This window comes from Alternaria infectoria (assembly GCF_024043175.1).
Source record: "Alternaria infectoria strain BMP 0036 chromosome Unknown scaffold_3, whole genome shotgun sequence".
NCBI classification, from domain to species: domain Eukaryota; kingdom Fungi; phylum Ascomycota; class Dothideomycetes; order Pleosporales; family Pleosporaceae; genus Alternaria; species Alternaria infectoria.
In genome coordinates, this window is record NW_026250692.1 from 1166044 (window position 1) to 1181544 (window position 15501).

Sequence of the window (15501 nt, forward strand, 5' to 3'; positions counted from 1 at the left end):
GGGCGTAACTTACTATATATCTTGGCGTTTGGCCTTACACATTCACTCGTCTTTGCACCGAATCAACATCCAGAAGCAACCATCGACGTCCGCTATTACACGAACCAAACGCTTTTAGCCAGCACCTAGGCGACATGTGGCAAATGGTATGGGCATCGTGAAGGGCTATTGAGAACGGAAGCGAACACCACGAAGGATTTCCCAATAGAATCTGCAGGTTAGCGCATCATAGGCATGATAATGGACGGGAATTAGATGAAGGCCATGCTACGAGAATATGTATTTAAAGCCCTCAAGTCTCTCAGATTTCTTTTCAGTATCCTCATCAGCATTGCCTTCACTCAAGGCAAGCACTATCTTCCCATCAGTTCAACAGACTGGATTACACTTTCCAATATGCTTGCCAAACTCGCTACTCTTTTGACCGTCATTGGCGTATCCAGCGTGCAGGCGCAGCTGGTTTACGAATGCGACTCATACACGGAGCCAAATTATGATTCTTGTAAGTGACCACCTGGCGTTACACGACTCTCAACTAATCGAGTTTTAGGCGACAGAATCATAGCTAACATTGACTGGACGGAAAGCCCTTACAATGGTGGCCGTCCAATTAGAGATGGTGCCTGCAACATCTTCTCTGATCCGACGTTTTCGGACGGGCAGGACGCAAACTGCGTCATCGCTGTATGCAACACCCGCGGCGATGGCCAGGACTCGTACTTGAATGTCATCAGCGGCCCGACATACTATCGCTTGATCAAGCAGTGGTGTGAGCCTCAGGGGTCTGGCGGTCGGGCCCCAGGCCCTGCTCAAATAGAGGCAGGTTCAAACCAATACGTCGAAGCCGGCGCCGTCCCAGCCAGTTTCGCCAGACACAGCTCCATTCGCACCACGACCCGCTCTGCTAAGCCGCAACTAAGAGTTGACTCGAAGACGATAGAGGAGATGGAGGTTTTCTGGGAGACGGTGAGGAACGAAACCATCCAGCGTCAATCCGAGCCTACTATCCAGAAGAGAGTGAGTGTCCTGTCCATCCTTGCCCCTGTTTACCAATTCTCCTGCCTTTCTCTAACACGATCCGACAATAGCAAGAAGAAGTGCTTGTCCTCGGTCTGTCCAAGTCCGTTACTCAACCCGGCGTCAGCAACCGGATGAGCGGCATCACCTCACCCGGCGTATCCACCGAGTGGTCGACTACAGAAGGCTTTTCCACCAGCGTCGGCGTGAGTGCCGAATTAAGCGTCGGCTTCTTTGACATCTTCACTGCATCCGTTGGTATCGACGTATCTATGGAATTCAGTCAGGAGTACACCCGGACGATTGAGTTTGATCCAAGCAAGTCGTGCAGTACTTCACAGGAGGCCTTTATGGTCTTCTTGCCGCACTTCGATCACTACGTTGTCGCGGACGAGAACGGCAACCAGTACGATATCTGGATTCCCGTAGAAGGAGGCGATGTCGCAGTCCAGTGTCTTGGCTAGATGAACATGGGGATGATTGTTAGTCGTAAGGCGGTGGGCCTGGTGGCGGGACATATACTCTGCACGATTTTTGGAGTATAGCTAGACCTTTTTGCACTTTCAACAATTGCTAAGGTCTTTTAGATGGATATGTAGTTAGGCTAAATAGAGGCGCCATGGCCACTTACTTGTGTGGCGAAGGCAGTGCTCAATCATCTCTCTATTTTGCTTATTCTCGAACAATTCCTCTTATGCTTTCTTCCAGAATTCATAACGTAGTAGCTCTATCCAACGTCAGTTCCACATCTTGAACAACAAAATTGCATCTCAACTGGCCCATGAGGTATTTGCTGTAGTCCGCGGATAACTACACAAGCATTACAGCCGCGTCTAAAGCAATGAACAAAGACATCAAAGTGTTTGCCGCCCTTTATTACGTACACAAATATATGTGTCATCTTATCCTCGGTACTGAGCTCGGTACCTCAAATTGTTGGATGAGGTCGCCAGGTTTTAGATTACGGAAGCTATGACTGGCTCACCGCTGCGGATATCGAGTCTTCTAGTGGATACGAACCAAGGGATAGTGATCACAGCCACCGCGCCCTACGTAAGCTAAGGCGATATAAAAGGCAACATCCTAGAGAAAAAAAGAACTTCGCAACTCCTACAGAACAGGTCAGTCATCCTTCACACCTTGTTTTTTTTTGCATGAACGCTAAATTTGAAGGGGGTCTCAGAGGGCCACATTTGTGTGTTGGTGTTAGCACCACACGTAGCTCCCCGACGGGTCAACAATCGGACTGCATTGTGCAATCAACTAACCATGAAAGTTTCTTTCATCTCAGACTTGTTGAGATAAAGAAAAGACATTGGCTTACTTCGAGAGCAGGAGGAATCGAGCTTCCAACTTCGCACCTTGCGTTTTGGTGTTCGACTTCCCGAGGTCGAGAGGGTGCGCGCTTGATGAGAGGAAGGCCAATTGTTGGGATAATACACGCGACATTCAATACGACCGATGATGAAGCAGCCTGACCGGGATTTCCGCACCATTATGTGCGTTGTTCTCGGTAAGAGAGAGGGAAGGCAGGTGCTGAGGTCACTTTGAGGGCAGGCAGGAGGGGCGGTGATGAAGCAGTCGCAGTCGTGTTCCCCACGCTACACGCTGGGGTTCGCGAACCAGCAGCGCAAAGCTCTGAGACCCCAAACAACAAGTCAGTTACACACTGCAGTATGGATAATATGAGGCAGCAGGCAAAATATAGGAGGTCCCTGTGATATGTTTCAAACAGGAGACATTCCAAACTGTATTGTTCTACCGCATGATCAACGCCGCGCAATGCTGTGAGAATTGTCTATACTGGCTGAGCCCACCACCCTAAAGCTGCACCTGAAACTTCGGGTTCGTCCTGATCCTCTCACCATAGTACTTGAATAGAATCGGCACCGGGATAAACGCCACCGAGATGAACCCAAGTAGAGAATTTCCCCACCCCAACCCCAAAGCATCATACATGTTTAATCCAGCGAGCGGCAGAAAGGCACCGAACATGGAGCGGAGAACGGTATTCGCTGCGATAGCAGACGCAGCGTGGACAGTGAACGCATCAACGAGGTAGGTTTGAATAGTCATCATAGCCGTCAGATTGCCCAGACCGATGAACGAGGTGAAGATGATGGGGACGATCCAGTGGACTTTGTAGTATGTCGTCCATCCGTATACGAAGACACCGACGGGGAGTCCAATGGCACCGGGTAGGGTAAGGATAAGCGGAAGGCGGTGTTCAGGCTTGACGTTTCCTTTTGCTTTTTGCTTGACGATGATCTTGTCGGATAGGATACCGAGGGCTACCATACCAATGAACATGCCTACACCAACACCGATGTAGGATAGTCCGACGGCGCCGGAGGAGAAGTGGTATTGGCCCTCAAAAACAAACGTGACGGTCGTGAAGAACAGATACAGGATACCGTAGTTGACAGCGACGTAGAGGGACATGAGACCGACAATGGGAGAAAGGAAGAGCATCTTCATCGGGCGCACAATAGCGCGAATGAAAATCTCCCTCGGCGGCAGATCCTGAGCAAGTTTCGATCTCAGATTCTCGTTCCCAGTTTCTTTCCGAAGGGCCTTTGTCTTGCGAGCAAGAAGAGTAGGATGGTAGGATTCGCGGCCAACGAAAAAGAGCATGACGCCGAAGACGCCGCCGAAGATGGCGAGGATCCAGAAGACCCAGCGCCAGGATTGGTTCTCCACGAGGAAACCTCCGCATACAGGTCCGATGACAGGGCCTAGAAGTGGTCCGACGGCCCACACGGCCATGGCACCAGCTCTTTGTTCAGGAGGAAACATGTCGGCGATTGTGCCGCCTCCGATAGTCAAGGGCGCGGCTCCGGCACACCCCGCTAGAAAACGGAAGCCCACTAACATGCCCATGGAATTGGACAACGCGCAGGCGATGTTGAAGACAACGAAGAGTGCGTTGCAGATGTTGTACAGATGCATGCGTCCGTAGAGTTCAGACATGGGCGCGATGATCAGAGGTCCAATGGCGAACCCCAAGATGTACACTGAGACGACGAACGAGGCCATTATGTTGGAGGTTTCGTTGAAGGCACGAAGGACCTGGGGGACGCCGGGTGCGAAGAAGGAGGATGCGAGGGGAGTGATGAGGGTACAGGCACCCAGTGCGGAGATGATACCCCATTTCTTTTTCGCCGTCCAGTTTTGAGGGTTGGCGGGATCATTTGGCCCGTCCCAGTCGACGATGTTGGCGTCTCGTTCTTGTTCTGGTGGGGCGATGCTAGACATTGTTCGCTCGTCTGTGTGGGTTGAATGGGCGTGGCTGTCGATGCCCTTCTCTGGGTCTTTGGAGAATGAATCCTCAGGTAGTCTGCTGTCTGCATCGTGACCTTGTTCGTATGCTTCTTTGGTAGGTCCGTTAGGCAGATCTTGCGCATCCCGCGCGGGGTTTGGTAATGACGATGGCGTCGCCATTGTGGACGTTGAATATGGAGTGAACTGAAGGAGGAGTAGTTAGCATGTATTGGACCCCGTGACGCATCTTCGCCCCTTCCGTGCCGTACGCACTGATGCGGCGTACTCGTGTTAGATTACTGCGTACATTGGCAGCCAGGAAAGAGAAGCAAGTCTTACCGAGTATACGGTATTACTGAGACAGTCGACTAGGAATAACCGCAAGAACGGAATACAAATCGAACAGTTCGTAGATCGACAGTCCGGAAGTCAAACTATCAGCACAAAGCGTTCTAGGCAGATGTGGAAAGTAGATCTGAGAGAAAGGAAAGAAGTGATGCCTCGTCTAAAGTGAATAGCAACAAAGGCTTACGTCGCAATCACGGACACAGAAATCCACGACCCTCCGCACGCGAAAGGGCTGCATGCCTAGACCTATGATGCGAGGGCGCAAAGCGGCAGGCGGTCCTACAGCGTATGCAGCGTATTCACCCTATCTCCACACCCTACACGGCGTTATGTCCGCGGATAGGCTAAACTGTTCAGAGCCATGGACAACGGATCGACGGCATTGTAGGATTCTGCACCAATGATATGGCGGGTGCGGGAGACGGTAGCCAGAGCATGGGGAGGCTTTGTCAAAGCTTGTTGGTTGGCATGGCGAGCTTGACAGCGCCCACGAAATGGTGCCATCTCCCGAGCGTCGCTTGGCTGTAGGTGCGCGCGGAGGGTCGGATGGTCATCTCGGAGCTGGCGGGGCTTGGAGCAGTACTGTATTACTTTTGTAACACGAATTCCGTTCTTCGCAGAGACCAAGGCCCTTGACCTGGTTTCAGGCATTCGGGGTTGGGTCCGTCGCGCGTGTTCGTGCTACCACATTCGTCCGACGCGTGTGCCGCGGACCTGGTATGTAGTTTGGTTCCACGTCGAGCTCAAAGCGACGTTGCTATGGATCGTAAAACTAGTAGTAGCAATTTAGGCCTCTAGATGTGGTACCCGACGAAGCGAGTCGAGATGAGAGTACCGATGGCATTTGGTTAGTAGTATGCCGCCTTAGGAAGGCGACACAAAACACGTCTGACCTCGATATTGTCGTAAAACGCCCTGCAGCTGCATCGTTTGCCGTTCTGGGTATGCCTCTTGAGGTTTCTTGACAACGCGCAGATGTGAGCATAGGACGCAACGTCCGTCGACCGATCCACTATCACACGCAGAGAGTGAGGTCCCACTTGTCCCCAGAGTACGTGTCTTCCGCTGTCATCCGACCCATTCTGCAGATCTGTGGTATGGGAACGGCTGGTAGTAGCTCTTTCGGTTCGAGCGTGTCTGCGAGGGCTGGCTATTAAGGGCAATCTCATCGGTGAAGATTCCCATGCATCACTCACACTACAAGTCTCTTGAAGTGAAAGCAGTGTAATGGGCACAAGTTGGCATCGTGGCCGTCACGCTTTGAAAGATAGATCCTCAGATGCTGACGCTGGCGCATGACATCAGCACGGGGCTCTGAGCAGTCCTGTTTGTACAATGGATATAGAGTGGAAACTTTTGATAGATGGGAATAAGAGTGTCTATCATTTCATCGTAGGCAGCTGCTCTAAGAGCTCCCAAGTTCGTTGCCCATTTCATCCATTCATCTACTTCGGCTAGCCAGCCACATCAGCCGTGTGTATGTATATGCGCCAGAACGCCTTGCTTTGCCATTTATATTACAGAAAGAAGAGATTCATCCGCTTCATCCAATCTATCAGGGTATCTTTATGCGATGTTGCCGGCGAGACCAAGAAAGAGGGCTTGAGCTGCGAGCTGCAGTGTCCAAATGCCCACCTTCTTTATGCGTCGTTTACGTGTGGTTCGATCTTCGAGGACGTCGCGGGCGAATGCATCGTACATCTAAGCATGTGTTAGGACTCGTTTCTAGAGGGCAGCAAGGGGAATGAATATAGGACTCACCTCCTTTGACACCTCCTCCATTAACCCGCTATCATAGAGGGTCCAACTGCCGTCGAACTCACTAACCCTCTTCACAACCCTGCAGTTCACTGGGATGAAGGTGCGACTTGAGTTCATGTATGCCACAATAGGTCGTACGAGCGCGTTGTTCACGTAAGAAATGTCCCGGGTGAAGATTGGGACTGCGGCGCGCACGTCGTTGAGATGGACACGCATGTCCATGATCATGTAACGGTTGTCCTCCTCTGTTTCCTCGTGGGGATGCGACTTGTCTTCAGGATGCTCATCGAAGCCGTGTACGGCGTGGTCAGAGAAATGGTGCTTGCGCTGTTGGATAACGGTAGCTTCCACACGATCGTACATGTCGGACATGACCTTTGCAATACTATCGTCATCGTCATTGGGGAACATGACATCTGCCACAATGTCGACGTTGCCTTCGTGGATCCACGAGAAGGGGCCTTCAAAGCCCCTGTTGAGGTGGTCGATGTTCAAGCCGTCGATACGAATCCGGCTATGCTTCTTCCAGGAGCTGCCGTCTTCGCTGTCGCGGCCGCTGCTCAACTGGGCGCCAGTGTAGTTGTGTGTTTGTCTGGGATGTATTGTAAAGAGCGAGTTGTCGAAGGATCCGGACATCATGTTGGCAGAGAGGAAGTCGTAGAACAGCCATTGCTTCCGCAGCTGAGGGAGGTCGCAAGAGAAGATGCTGACGGAGAACGGGCGGAAGCCGTTGGGCTGGTAGATAGTGACGAGCAGATCTTCCATCTTGAAGGACTCGAGTTCGAAGTCGCCCGGGTTGTGCTCGTGTTTGTATGACCTGGGGTCCACGCCCTCGATTGTCTGCACTGACGTCCGATCTACGACACCGCGGATACCCTTGATTTCGACGTCCTTCAACAGGCCCTTGCCGTTGAACCATTTTGAGAACGACAGTGTGACGTTGACGGTATCGATGGAGATGTCGAATTGTGTGTAGTTGGTGTCTTCTTCGGGTTCCGCTTTCTCTTCGACAGCGTCTGGAGTGTCGCTTTCCTGGTGGGTTATGGCGGCGGCGGCAGCAGCCATCTCGGTCTGTGAACCCTTGCTGACCTTTCCTTTGCCTTGGCCGGGGCGTCGCGAGACAAAGACATTGCGGAAGGAAATGACACCGTCTCCCCACTTGGGCACTACAGCGGTCTCGAAGACGACTTTTATGCCTGAGGACTTTGTCAAGTAGTTTCCGATCCACTTCGCAATCGTCTCCTGTGAGAAGGCGGTGTTGATCAAGAAGATGGTCAACATGAAGAAGGTTGTAGTGCCCAGCACGATCCAGAGGAAGTGGGCGGCAATGATCCACGAGAACAATGCGTAGATCTCATCGGCATTGAAGGGACGGGTGCTTCGGATGGTAAGCCACTTGAAGTGGATCTTTATGCGCGACCAGAAGCCCGAGGCAGCTTCGAGCAGTTCAGCCTTGCTGGGGCGGTATATGTGGGGTAGGTGGTGCGGGAGACGGTCGAGGAGGGGCTTTGCCGCACCTGATGCTTCGGGCTTGGGCTTGGGCGGCGGTGTTTTGGAGGACTGCGGTGTCTGGCCCGTGGGCTCTGGTTTGGTCTTGGAGGAGCCATTCGTCGCCGAACTCTTGTTGCGGCGGTCGCTGCCTCTGTTCCTCTGCAGCGCTCGGCCCGCCTTGGACGATGCGTTTCTGCGCCATGCCGAGAAGACGGTGCCAGCCACACTCTGCTGGAGACGGCCGGTGCGGGGTGACGATGCTCGCAGCAGCAGACCGGGTGCGTGTCCGGGATACGGTGAGGTGGTCGACAGCCCCAAGACATGCGAATTCGCGGTGATGGAGCGCTTCTGGATGCCTCCCCGCCATGGCGACTGCGCCTGTGCCTGTGCCTGTGCCTGTGCCTGTGCCCATGCCCCCAGCCCTTCGCGCGGAAGCACACGGCCGCCGTGGATCAGCGGCTGGCCAGCGACGGCGCGCCACAGGAAGCCGAGCGTGCCTACATTCTTGTTCATGATAATCGCGGCGGGTACATGGTCGACGTCGGCAAGCGAGGGGTGTGCGGACGTGTGGGGGGGCAGAGAGGGTGCCGTGTGCGGTGCAGGACAGGCGGGCGGGTGGTTGGAATACAAGATTCACGTCATTACCCATGCACATGCAAAAAGAAGGCCTCGCGGTAGAGGGACAGGCGCTAGCCCGCTTCGGGACGACTGCCGCTCGCCTCAGCCAAATTTCTTGAGCAGCCCCACATTGTCGCGAATCGATAGCACCTCCAGCATCCACGCCCGCCTACACTTCGCATACCGCACACGCATACCCCATACCGCTGCCAGCATGCCCGCCCCTACCGCCCTCCAGCGCAGGCCCGACGAGTTTGCCGACGATGTCACCATGGAGGCGTCGTCGGTCCCGCTCCCGACCGAGAGCGACGGCGACCTCATCTCCATGAGCCTCGACCCCGTCGCCGCCGCGCACGATGCCCCAGCGCCCACCGACGACGACATGCCCATGACGGACGAGAGCGGGAAGCCAAAGTTCCCCGCCGCCAAGTCGATACCCCTCGCCTTCCGCCGCGAACAGCGCAAGGTCCCCATCCCACCCCACAGGATGACGCCCCTCAAGAACTCGTGGCCCAAGATCTACCCCCCGCTTGTCGAGCACCTCAAGCTGCAGGTCCGCATGAACACAAAGGCAAAGGCCGTCGAACTGCGCACCTCCAACGCCACAACCGACACAGGCGCGCTGCAGAAGGGAGAGGACTTTGTAAAGGCCTTCACGCTGGGCTTTGACACGGATGATGCCATTGCGGTAAGTGACACGAAGCTCTACACCTGAGCTGGCAGTTATTCAAACTGGGTTTGGCCTGGCCAGACTCCTCGATTCGAGAATATACGACTGACGACTCACAGCTGCTTCGACTCGACGATCTCTACATTGAGACCTTTGAGATCAAGGACGTCAAGACCCTACAGGGCGAGCATCTCGGCCGCGCGATTGGCCGCATTGCAGGCAAGGACGGCAAGACCAAGTTCGCCATCGAGAACGCCAGCAGAACACGAGGTACGTCCATGGCATGAATACCCCCGTTGTCCAGATTACTAACAACCCCCAGTCGTCCTAGCAGACCAGAAGATCCACATCCTCGGCGGTTTCAAGAACATCCACATCGCGCGCGAAGCCATTGTCAGCCTGATCCTGGGTCAACAACCAAGCAAGGTGTACGGCAACCTACGGACAGTCGCCGGACGTATGAAGGAGAGGTTCTAGACGATACACACAAGCGAGAAATCTTGCATAGTAGCCAAGCAATGGCAACCGCGATATCGGGCATTTACACGGCGTTACGGAGACTCGGGCAGGTTGGGAAAAGCTGTTATACCATCAGGCATGATTTGACGATTGGAAGAAGATGGATGGGATATCACATAGCTATAGAAGCAATTACGAGCGATGCATACATACTCGCATGGTCATGTTCGGTTCTGACAAAGTATGAGCACGAAGATGGCATGATACCTTGTTCTCTCCACAAACATCCATACTGCCCGCTTCCCTCACGCATCCAGCCTTCCTACAAGTACCGCACAAACCTCGCTCCCCTCCTCGCCCCAAACCCTCTGGCAAGGAATCCACTGCACACCCTCCATCTTGACCCCCTCTCCTCCATTCCCATACCACGCAAACCCCCTTCCGACATACAGCGTAGCACTCGTCCAGCCCTGTGCACCCAGCTTCCCTAGCACCTCCACATCCCGCTCATCCCTGATCTCCAACGTAAAAAAACGAGACCGACTGTGCGCCGGCGTTGTAGTAGTGCACTGGAGAACAGAGGCGTCACGCTCGTATGCGATGGAACGAGACGTAAGACCCGTAGCGCTCCACTCTATATCCACACCGCGCGGCAGAGAAGACACCTGGGCGACGAAACAAGGTGGTACGACTATCTCTGCCTTAGCCCCGGTCGAACCTTGATTTTGCGCAGTAGATATGGCAGAGCGATCAGGGATCGGCGCCCGGAACGTAGAGTCCTTGAAGGCCGAGGCGTCATGTTGGTTCAAGCGGTCCCAAGGATCGATATCCTCGTCTTCGTCGTCGTCAGTCGAGGAGGAAGGCGGGGTATGAAGCTTCCTCCATACTTCCTGCGCCGTCCGCACATCCCCCTCTGGAGTCTCAGAAGCGGGAATGAAACACACGGCTGCTGTCCACCATGTGACTCCCTTTGTGCGGCCGATGCGCCAGAGGTGTTGGAGGGAAAGGAGAGCTTGGCCTCGGAAACCTTGCTCTGTGTAGACGGCCATGGATGCAGGGATGAGCGGGATTTGCCCGGCTACGTAGACGACTTCTCCGGTGGTTTGGGTGTCGTTTTCGGGGTGCTGCTTGCTGGGGGGTAGGCGGGCGGAGATGGCTTGGCTGTAAGGTCCGATGTTTGCGGGTGCCCAGTAGCTTCGGCCTTGGACGTGGAGACCTTGTCTCTTTACTGGGTGGAGGAGCTTTCCGTTTTGGTCGTTCTGGTCCTTGTCCGCGGTCACGCTTAGCATGACGTGTCTGTCTTTTGGCATGGTATCTCCGACTGCGATCGTAGCTCTGGCTGGCGGGTTCACACCGCTGAAGTATTGAGCGTAGATTGGATTCAGGACTGTAAAGTCTGCCATGTCGCGGAGGAGCAATGTGCAGTGGTTGACGCTGGATCTGGAAACATGGCATCGCTTCAGAATGTGGTCGAGACGGAGGAAGATCTTGGAGAGCTGACGAGAAGGGGAATCGGGTGAGGAAGAGGGAGAGGTATCGCTCGAGAGGTTGGAGTATGTAAAGACGGTCGAGGTGTTACTGAATGTATTCCTGGGTAGTCGGTCTACTATGGACGGGAGATGCACTCGAGAGGGCGACCCAAAAGACTGAACAGTGCCCTCTTTTTCAGTAGACGCAGAAAGCTCATTTTGGTTGCTGGCGGTTGTCACTTCCAATACTCTCTTGAACTCGTCGTCGAAGAGCTCAGGTATCCTCAACGTGCCAGCATCTTCGTCATCGTCAACCTTTTCCTCTAGCGTACTCTTCTCGATCTTCAGCACCGCCTGGCCACCCTCCAGTTTCCCAGGTGGTCCCTCCTCGATCACTATCTTCTTCTTCCAGATCGACCTCGGCCCATCCAGTGCCAACGTCTCAAACTCCCCTCCTTCTCCCAGTATCGCGCCGTCACCAGCATCACCATAGCGCCCCATGGCCTTCGCTAGCCTTGCTATAGTCTTGTGATTAGCGACATCGAGGCCCAAAAAGTCTTCATCCAGACCACCAGACGCCGTCTTGATGATGATTGCTTTTTGTCCTACAGTCGTCATATCATGCAAAAGCGACGATTGCGTATACGGTGGCAGCAGCGGATACTGCCACAGATACGACAGTGGCGTCAGCCCTAGCCTGAGCGCAACATTCTCCACACGCGTCCGTTGATACGTGCTCAGGATGGCCCCTGTAGACACTGCGTTTGCCTCCGGATGTGCTTCCATGACCCTTCTCAACAGCGGAACCAAGTCTTCAGTCTCATCCTGCTCTTGCTTTTGCAAAGGCGTCGCATAGTCTCTGTTTGAGTCTACGGCGGTGCCTATGATCTCTTGTCGATAGAGCGGTATTCCTAGCGCTTCTTCATAAAGTGGGATGGCCGAATGCCCCACGGTCTGGTACATGTAACTGTTGATGTCCTCATCGTCATTGGCCGAAGGCGCTGGGTGCAAATTGGCCAGTGCTACGACGCTGTGGCCGTTGGCTTTGCAGTGGAGAATGGAGAAGAGCGAGTCTTTGCCTCCGGAGATTAAAGCAATTACGCTCAATGACGGTGACATGGTAAAACGAATGATTCGAAACGGACGACCGTCTGGGAAAAGCAATGAAGGAGTTGAGACGGCCCGGTGCCGCTCGTTGCATGAGACAGACGCAGGTGGATTGGATCTCGCTAAGGGTCTGCGCGCGCTAGGTTGATCCGTGGGGTTTTGCAACGAGCGCGATAGTGTATTTTGGTATCAGGGTCCCGTCCTGCACCCATCGCTGACGGCTGATCGTCGAAAAGCAACGGTGCGCACAACGCGCGGCTCGCATGGATGGCACAGTAGTCACATGCAGGGAAGAAGCATCGGAAGTATGTATGTAACGTGTTTTTGTATGATAGTCGGACAGTGCCAGCACTTCTAACCTACAATGAGCCGCAAAGAACGCAAAAGCATTGCTGAGCAGATTGTAAAAGTCTGACAATTACATGTGTATGTGATGAGAAAGAAGCGAAGATTCCCAGAATGTCAGAGGGTGCTCAGATGGGGCTGCCCGATTACAACGAGTGTAGGAAGCGCAAGATAAACAGCGGGGTAACGCGGCGACAGTGGCCGGTGTAGGGTAATGGCCATGTCGTCGTAAAAGTGAAACCAAGAAAAACACCAGATCTATCCGTCCGCCAAGGTCCGCCCCAGAAGTCCCGATAAGCCGTGCTAAACGCAAAACCAAGCGATGAGAAGAAAATGCCAATCTCGCATGTTGGTACAGCCAGATCGGGTATGTAGAATACAGTGGGAGAAGGGAAGCGTAGAGTTTTAGCTGCAGATTGTGCAAGCTCGAGCCGCTGATGTAGATCGGTGCCGCCTGTCTAGCCATGTCGTGAGGGTGGACGAGCAGCCGTGTGGCATGATGTATAATCCTTCTACCAGGTGTTGTGGGGGTCATGAAGAGTCGTTAAGAGTTGAAAGGAGAAGTGTGGTAGAGAAGAAGGTTTACTCGTTCCTCTTGCGCTTCTTCTGGCTGGGGGAAGACTCGTTCTCGGATCCGTCTGAGCTTGATGTGGGGATCTCGGCAGCGGCGTTGTAGAGGATCTCGCCCATGGTGGAAGGCGCCTGTGCGCCGAACGCGCCGGGTTGGCCGTGCTGCATGTCCGAGTGATGGAAGTCGGAGCCCATGACCTCGAGACTGACAGCGCCAGTGCCGTGGGTGCGCTGGTGCTGCGACAGGTTGTCGCTCCTGGAGAACTTCTTACCGCAGTCGGTGCACTCAAAGGGCTTGTCGTGAGTGTGGAGAGAGCGGTAGTGGCGCTTGAGGTGCTCTTGACGGCGGAAGCGACGCGAGCACAGAGTGCAGACGAAGGTCTTGGAAGGGTCGTCGGTGAGCGACTGCTTGCGACCGCGACGGCTGGTAGGCGCGACGGGAGTGGCGTGTTCGTCTGAGCTGGAGCCGACAGCGTTTTCGGCTTGACCTGATTCTTGTTGGCTTGATGCTCCAGACATGGTGTTGTCATCACCGGATGTCTGTTGCTTACCCTGGTAGTCGGACTCTGTCTCGCTGAACTCGGAACGAGCCTTCTTGACTGTACGCCTCTTCATGTCGGAAGTGGCCGACATGTCAAAATCGCTGGTGGCAGGGGTAAGGGGCAGGCCGTTGACAAGCTCCTCCTCGAAGTCGGTGAAGCTCTCGTCGCTGAGGAAGTCCTCTTCGGGAGAAAAGGCACCTAGGTCAGTGCGCTGGCGCTTGCTGCCGCAAAAGTGGGCGTTGTCGGTGGAGAAGTTGACCAGGCCAGTGAAGTCGTCCTCGCAGTCAAGCTCGAACAGGGGCTCGAAAGTAGGGAGTCCAGTGAAGTGGAACGACTGAGCAGGCTCGAAGCTGTCTACCTTGGCAGTCTCACCCTTGAGGACAACCTTGTGCTCCTCGTCGCCGGGGCAAAGTGTGACGATAGGAAGCTCGGTAGTGGCGGAGACGGTGAGATCGCGGGGGTTGCAGAAGTTGTTCTCGGCTTCCGCAAAGGCAGAGCGGGGCACTGGTGATGGTGATGGGGAAAGCGAGGGGCATGAAGTTGCAGACAGGAGGTAGGACCCCTGGTTAGCCGACGGAGGCTGGATGTAGACTTGAAGCAGTTAGCAACGCTGTCCACGCACACACGTAATGAGTTGCCCACGCAACGTCGAGGCAGCGACATTGCTTGCGCAAGACGATGCGAATAGTACATTGGATAAACTTACCTGGTGTCATGGGTGGGGAGGCTGAACGCCATTCGAGACCGGCAGAGAGGAGCTCAGAGAAGACCTCGCCTTCGCAGCCCTGCTTTACACCCTCGATACCCTCAGCAGAGAACATGTCGTGAAGCGGTGTAGGAAGGACATCGCATGTGGAAGGAGGGCTGCTGGTGTTGCTACCGCACGATGAAAGAGGAGGCGTGGCAGGCGAGAACGAGTAGTCAGTGTCAATGGGGTGAAGGTACGGCGAGTCTTGAGGTTGGATCAAGATCGTTGGCTTCTGGTACATTGGCTGAGGAGATGCAACGGGAGTCAGCATCTGGTTGGCGTAGGCGGTCTGAGGGTAGGACATCTGAGAGCATGCCGACGTTGGCCTCTGGTAGTACATGTTCTGTGCTTGGAAGGTAGCCTGTCCGGATGGGTGGGGTGTGAAGTGACCGTGTTGGCGTGTGTTCTCCCCTTGAGGGTCCGGATTGTAGTAGAAGAATGGCGATTGCATTGCCTGGGCAGGGTGGATGGGATATGAGCCTTCCATTGCGTGTGTAGGTGTGTGTTTAGTTCAATGTAGCAGTTGTCGTCGTCGTACACGTTGTTGTTGGTGGGTAGGGTCGATGATAGAGTTGTATCGAGTGATGTCGAGGACAAATTAGTTGTACTTGAAGGCAGGATACTGGACAGTATAAGAGAGAGTCGAAGGAATGACTGTGGGCCAGTTCGTAATAACGAAACTGTCACTAAGATAGATAATGAAGATCAAAGAGTGTGAGGGCACAAAATTATGAGACCCAAGATGAAAACCTGAACGGCGACGGCGGAAAGAAACGAGAGGGACGTGGTTGATGAACCTTGATCAAGGGCAGGCCAGTGAAAAAGAGAACTGATGAGCGCACAGAGAAGGACGGCTCGCTCTAGTGCGCCGGGGCGCAGCGCAGCTCCACAAGCCAGCTAGGTATGGGATCCTGCATTAGACCCTAGCCTTGACTCGCGTCAAAAGCAGCGAGTGCATTAATGCATGGGTTTTTGGGCCTAAAATTATTCGCCCAATGCATAGCTGCATGGGGCTATACGCGAAATGAGATGTGCGCGGCGGTTCCGGCAGGCCTCCAGGCATTGGCTACGTCGCCAGCACAGCACATGGTGGGA

General features: G+C 54.2%; 6 protein-coding genes across 6 annotated transcripts; 2 read left to right on the plus strand and 4 right to left on the minus strand.

Moving 5' to 3' along the window:
• Positions 1 to 396: 396 nt before the first annotated feature.
• Positions 397 to 1481, plus strand: J4E92_002610 (uncharacterized protein; the record flags this gene model as incomplete). The annotated part of the gene is made up of 3 exons (XM_051494013.1): positions 397 to 502; positions 617 to 1017; positions 1089 to 1481. The coding sequence occupies 3 exons, from the start codon at positions 397 to 399 to the stop codon at positions 1479 to 1481; spliced, it is 900 nt and encodes a 299-aa protein (XP_051355692.1).
• Positions 1482 to 2838: 1357 nt separating this feature from the next.
• Positions 2839 to 4458, minus strand: J4E92_002611 (uncharacterized protein; the record flags this gene model as incomplete). Its single annotated transcript, XM_051494014.1, has 1 exon — positions 2839 to 4458. One exon carries the CDS (start codon positions 4456 to 4458, stop codon positions 2839 to 2841), a length of 1620 nt encoding a protein of 539 aa, XP_051355693.1.
• Positions 4459 to 6192: 1734 nt separating this feature from the next.
• On the minus strand, positions 6193 to 8391 carry J4E92_002612 (uncharacterized protein; the record flags this gene model as incomplete). The annotated part of the gene is made up of 2 exons (XM_051494015.1): positions 6193 to 6327; positions 6388 to 8391. The coding sequence occupies 2 exons, from the start codon at positions 8389 to 8391 to the stop codon at positions 6193 to 6195; spliced, it is 2139 nt and encodes a 712-aa protein (XP_051355694.1).
• A 319-nt stretch (positions 8392 to 8710) lies between these two features.
• PNO1 (pre-rRNA-processing protein pno1) lies at positions 8711 to 9643 on the plus strand (the record flags this gene model as incomplete). Its single annotated transcript, XM_051494016.1, has 3 exons — positions 8711 to 9184; positions 9286 to 9436; positions 9489 to 9643. The coding sequence occupies 3 exons, from the start codon at positions 8711 to 8713 to the stop codon at positions 9641 to 9643; spliced, it is 780 nt and encodes a 259-aa protein (XP_051355695.1).
• A 287-nt stretch (positions 9644 to 9930) lies between these two features.
• J4E92_002614 (uncharacterized protein) lies at positions 9931 to 12213 on the minus strand (the record flags this gene model as incomplete). The annotated part of the gene is made up of 1 exon (XM_051494017.1): positions 9931 to 12213. The coding sequence occupies one exon, from the start codon at positions 12211 to 12213 to the stop codon at positions 9931 to 9933; it is 2283 nt and encodes a 760-aa protein (XP_051355696.1).
• A 915-nt stretch (positions 12214 to 13128) lies between these two features.
• J4E92_002615 (uncharacterized protein) lies at positions 13129 to 14893 on the minus strand (the record flags this gene model as incomplete). The annotated part of the gene is made up of 2 exons (XM_051494018.1): positions 13129 to 14249; positions 14365 to 14893. 2 exons carry the CDS (start codon positions 14891 to 14893, stop codon positions 13129 to 13131), a joined length of 1650 nt encoding a protein of 549 aa, XP_051355697.1.
• Between the last annotated feature and the right edge of the window lie 608 nt (positions 14894 to 15501).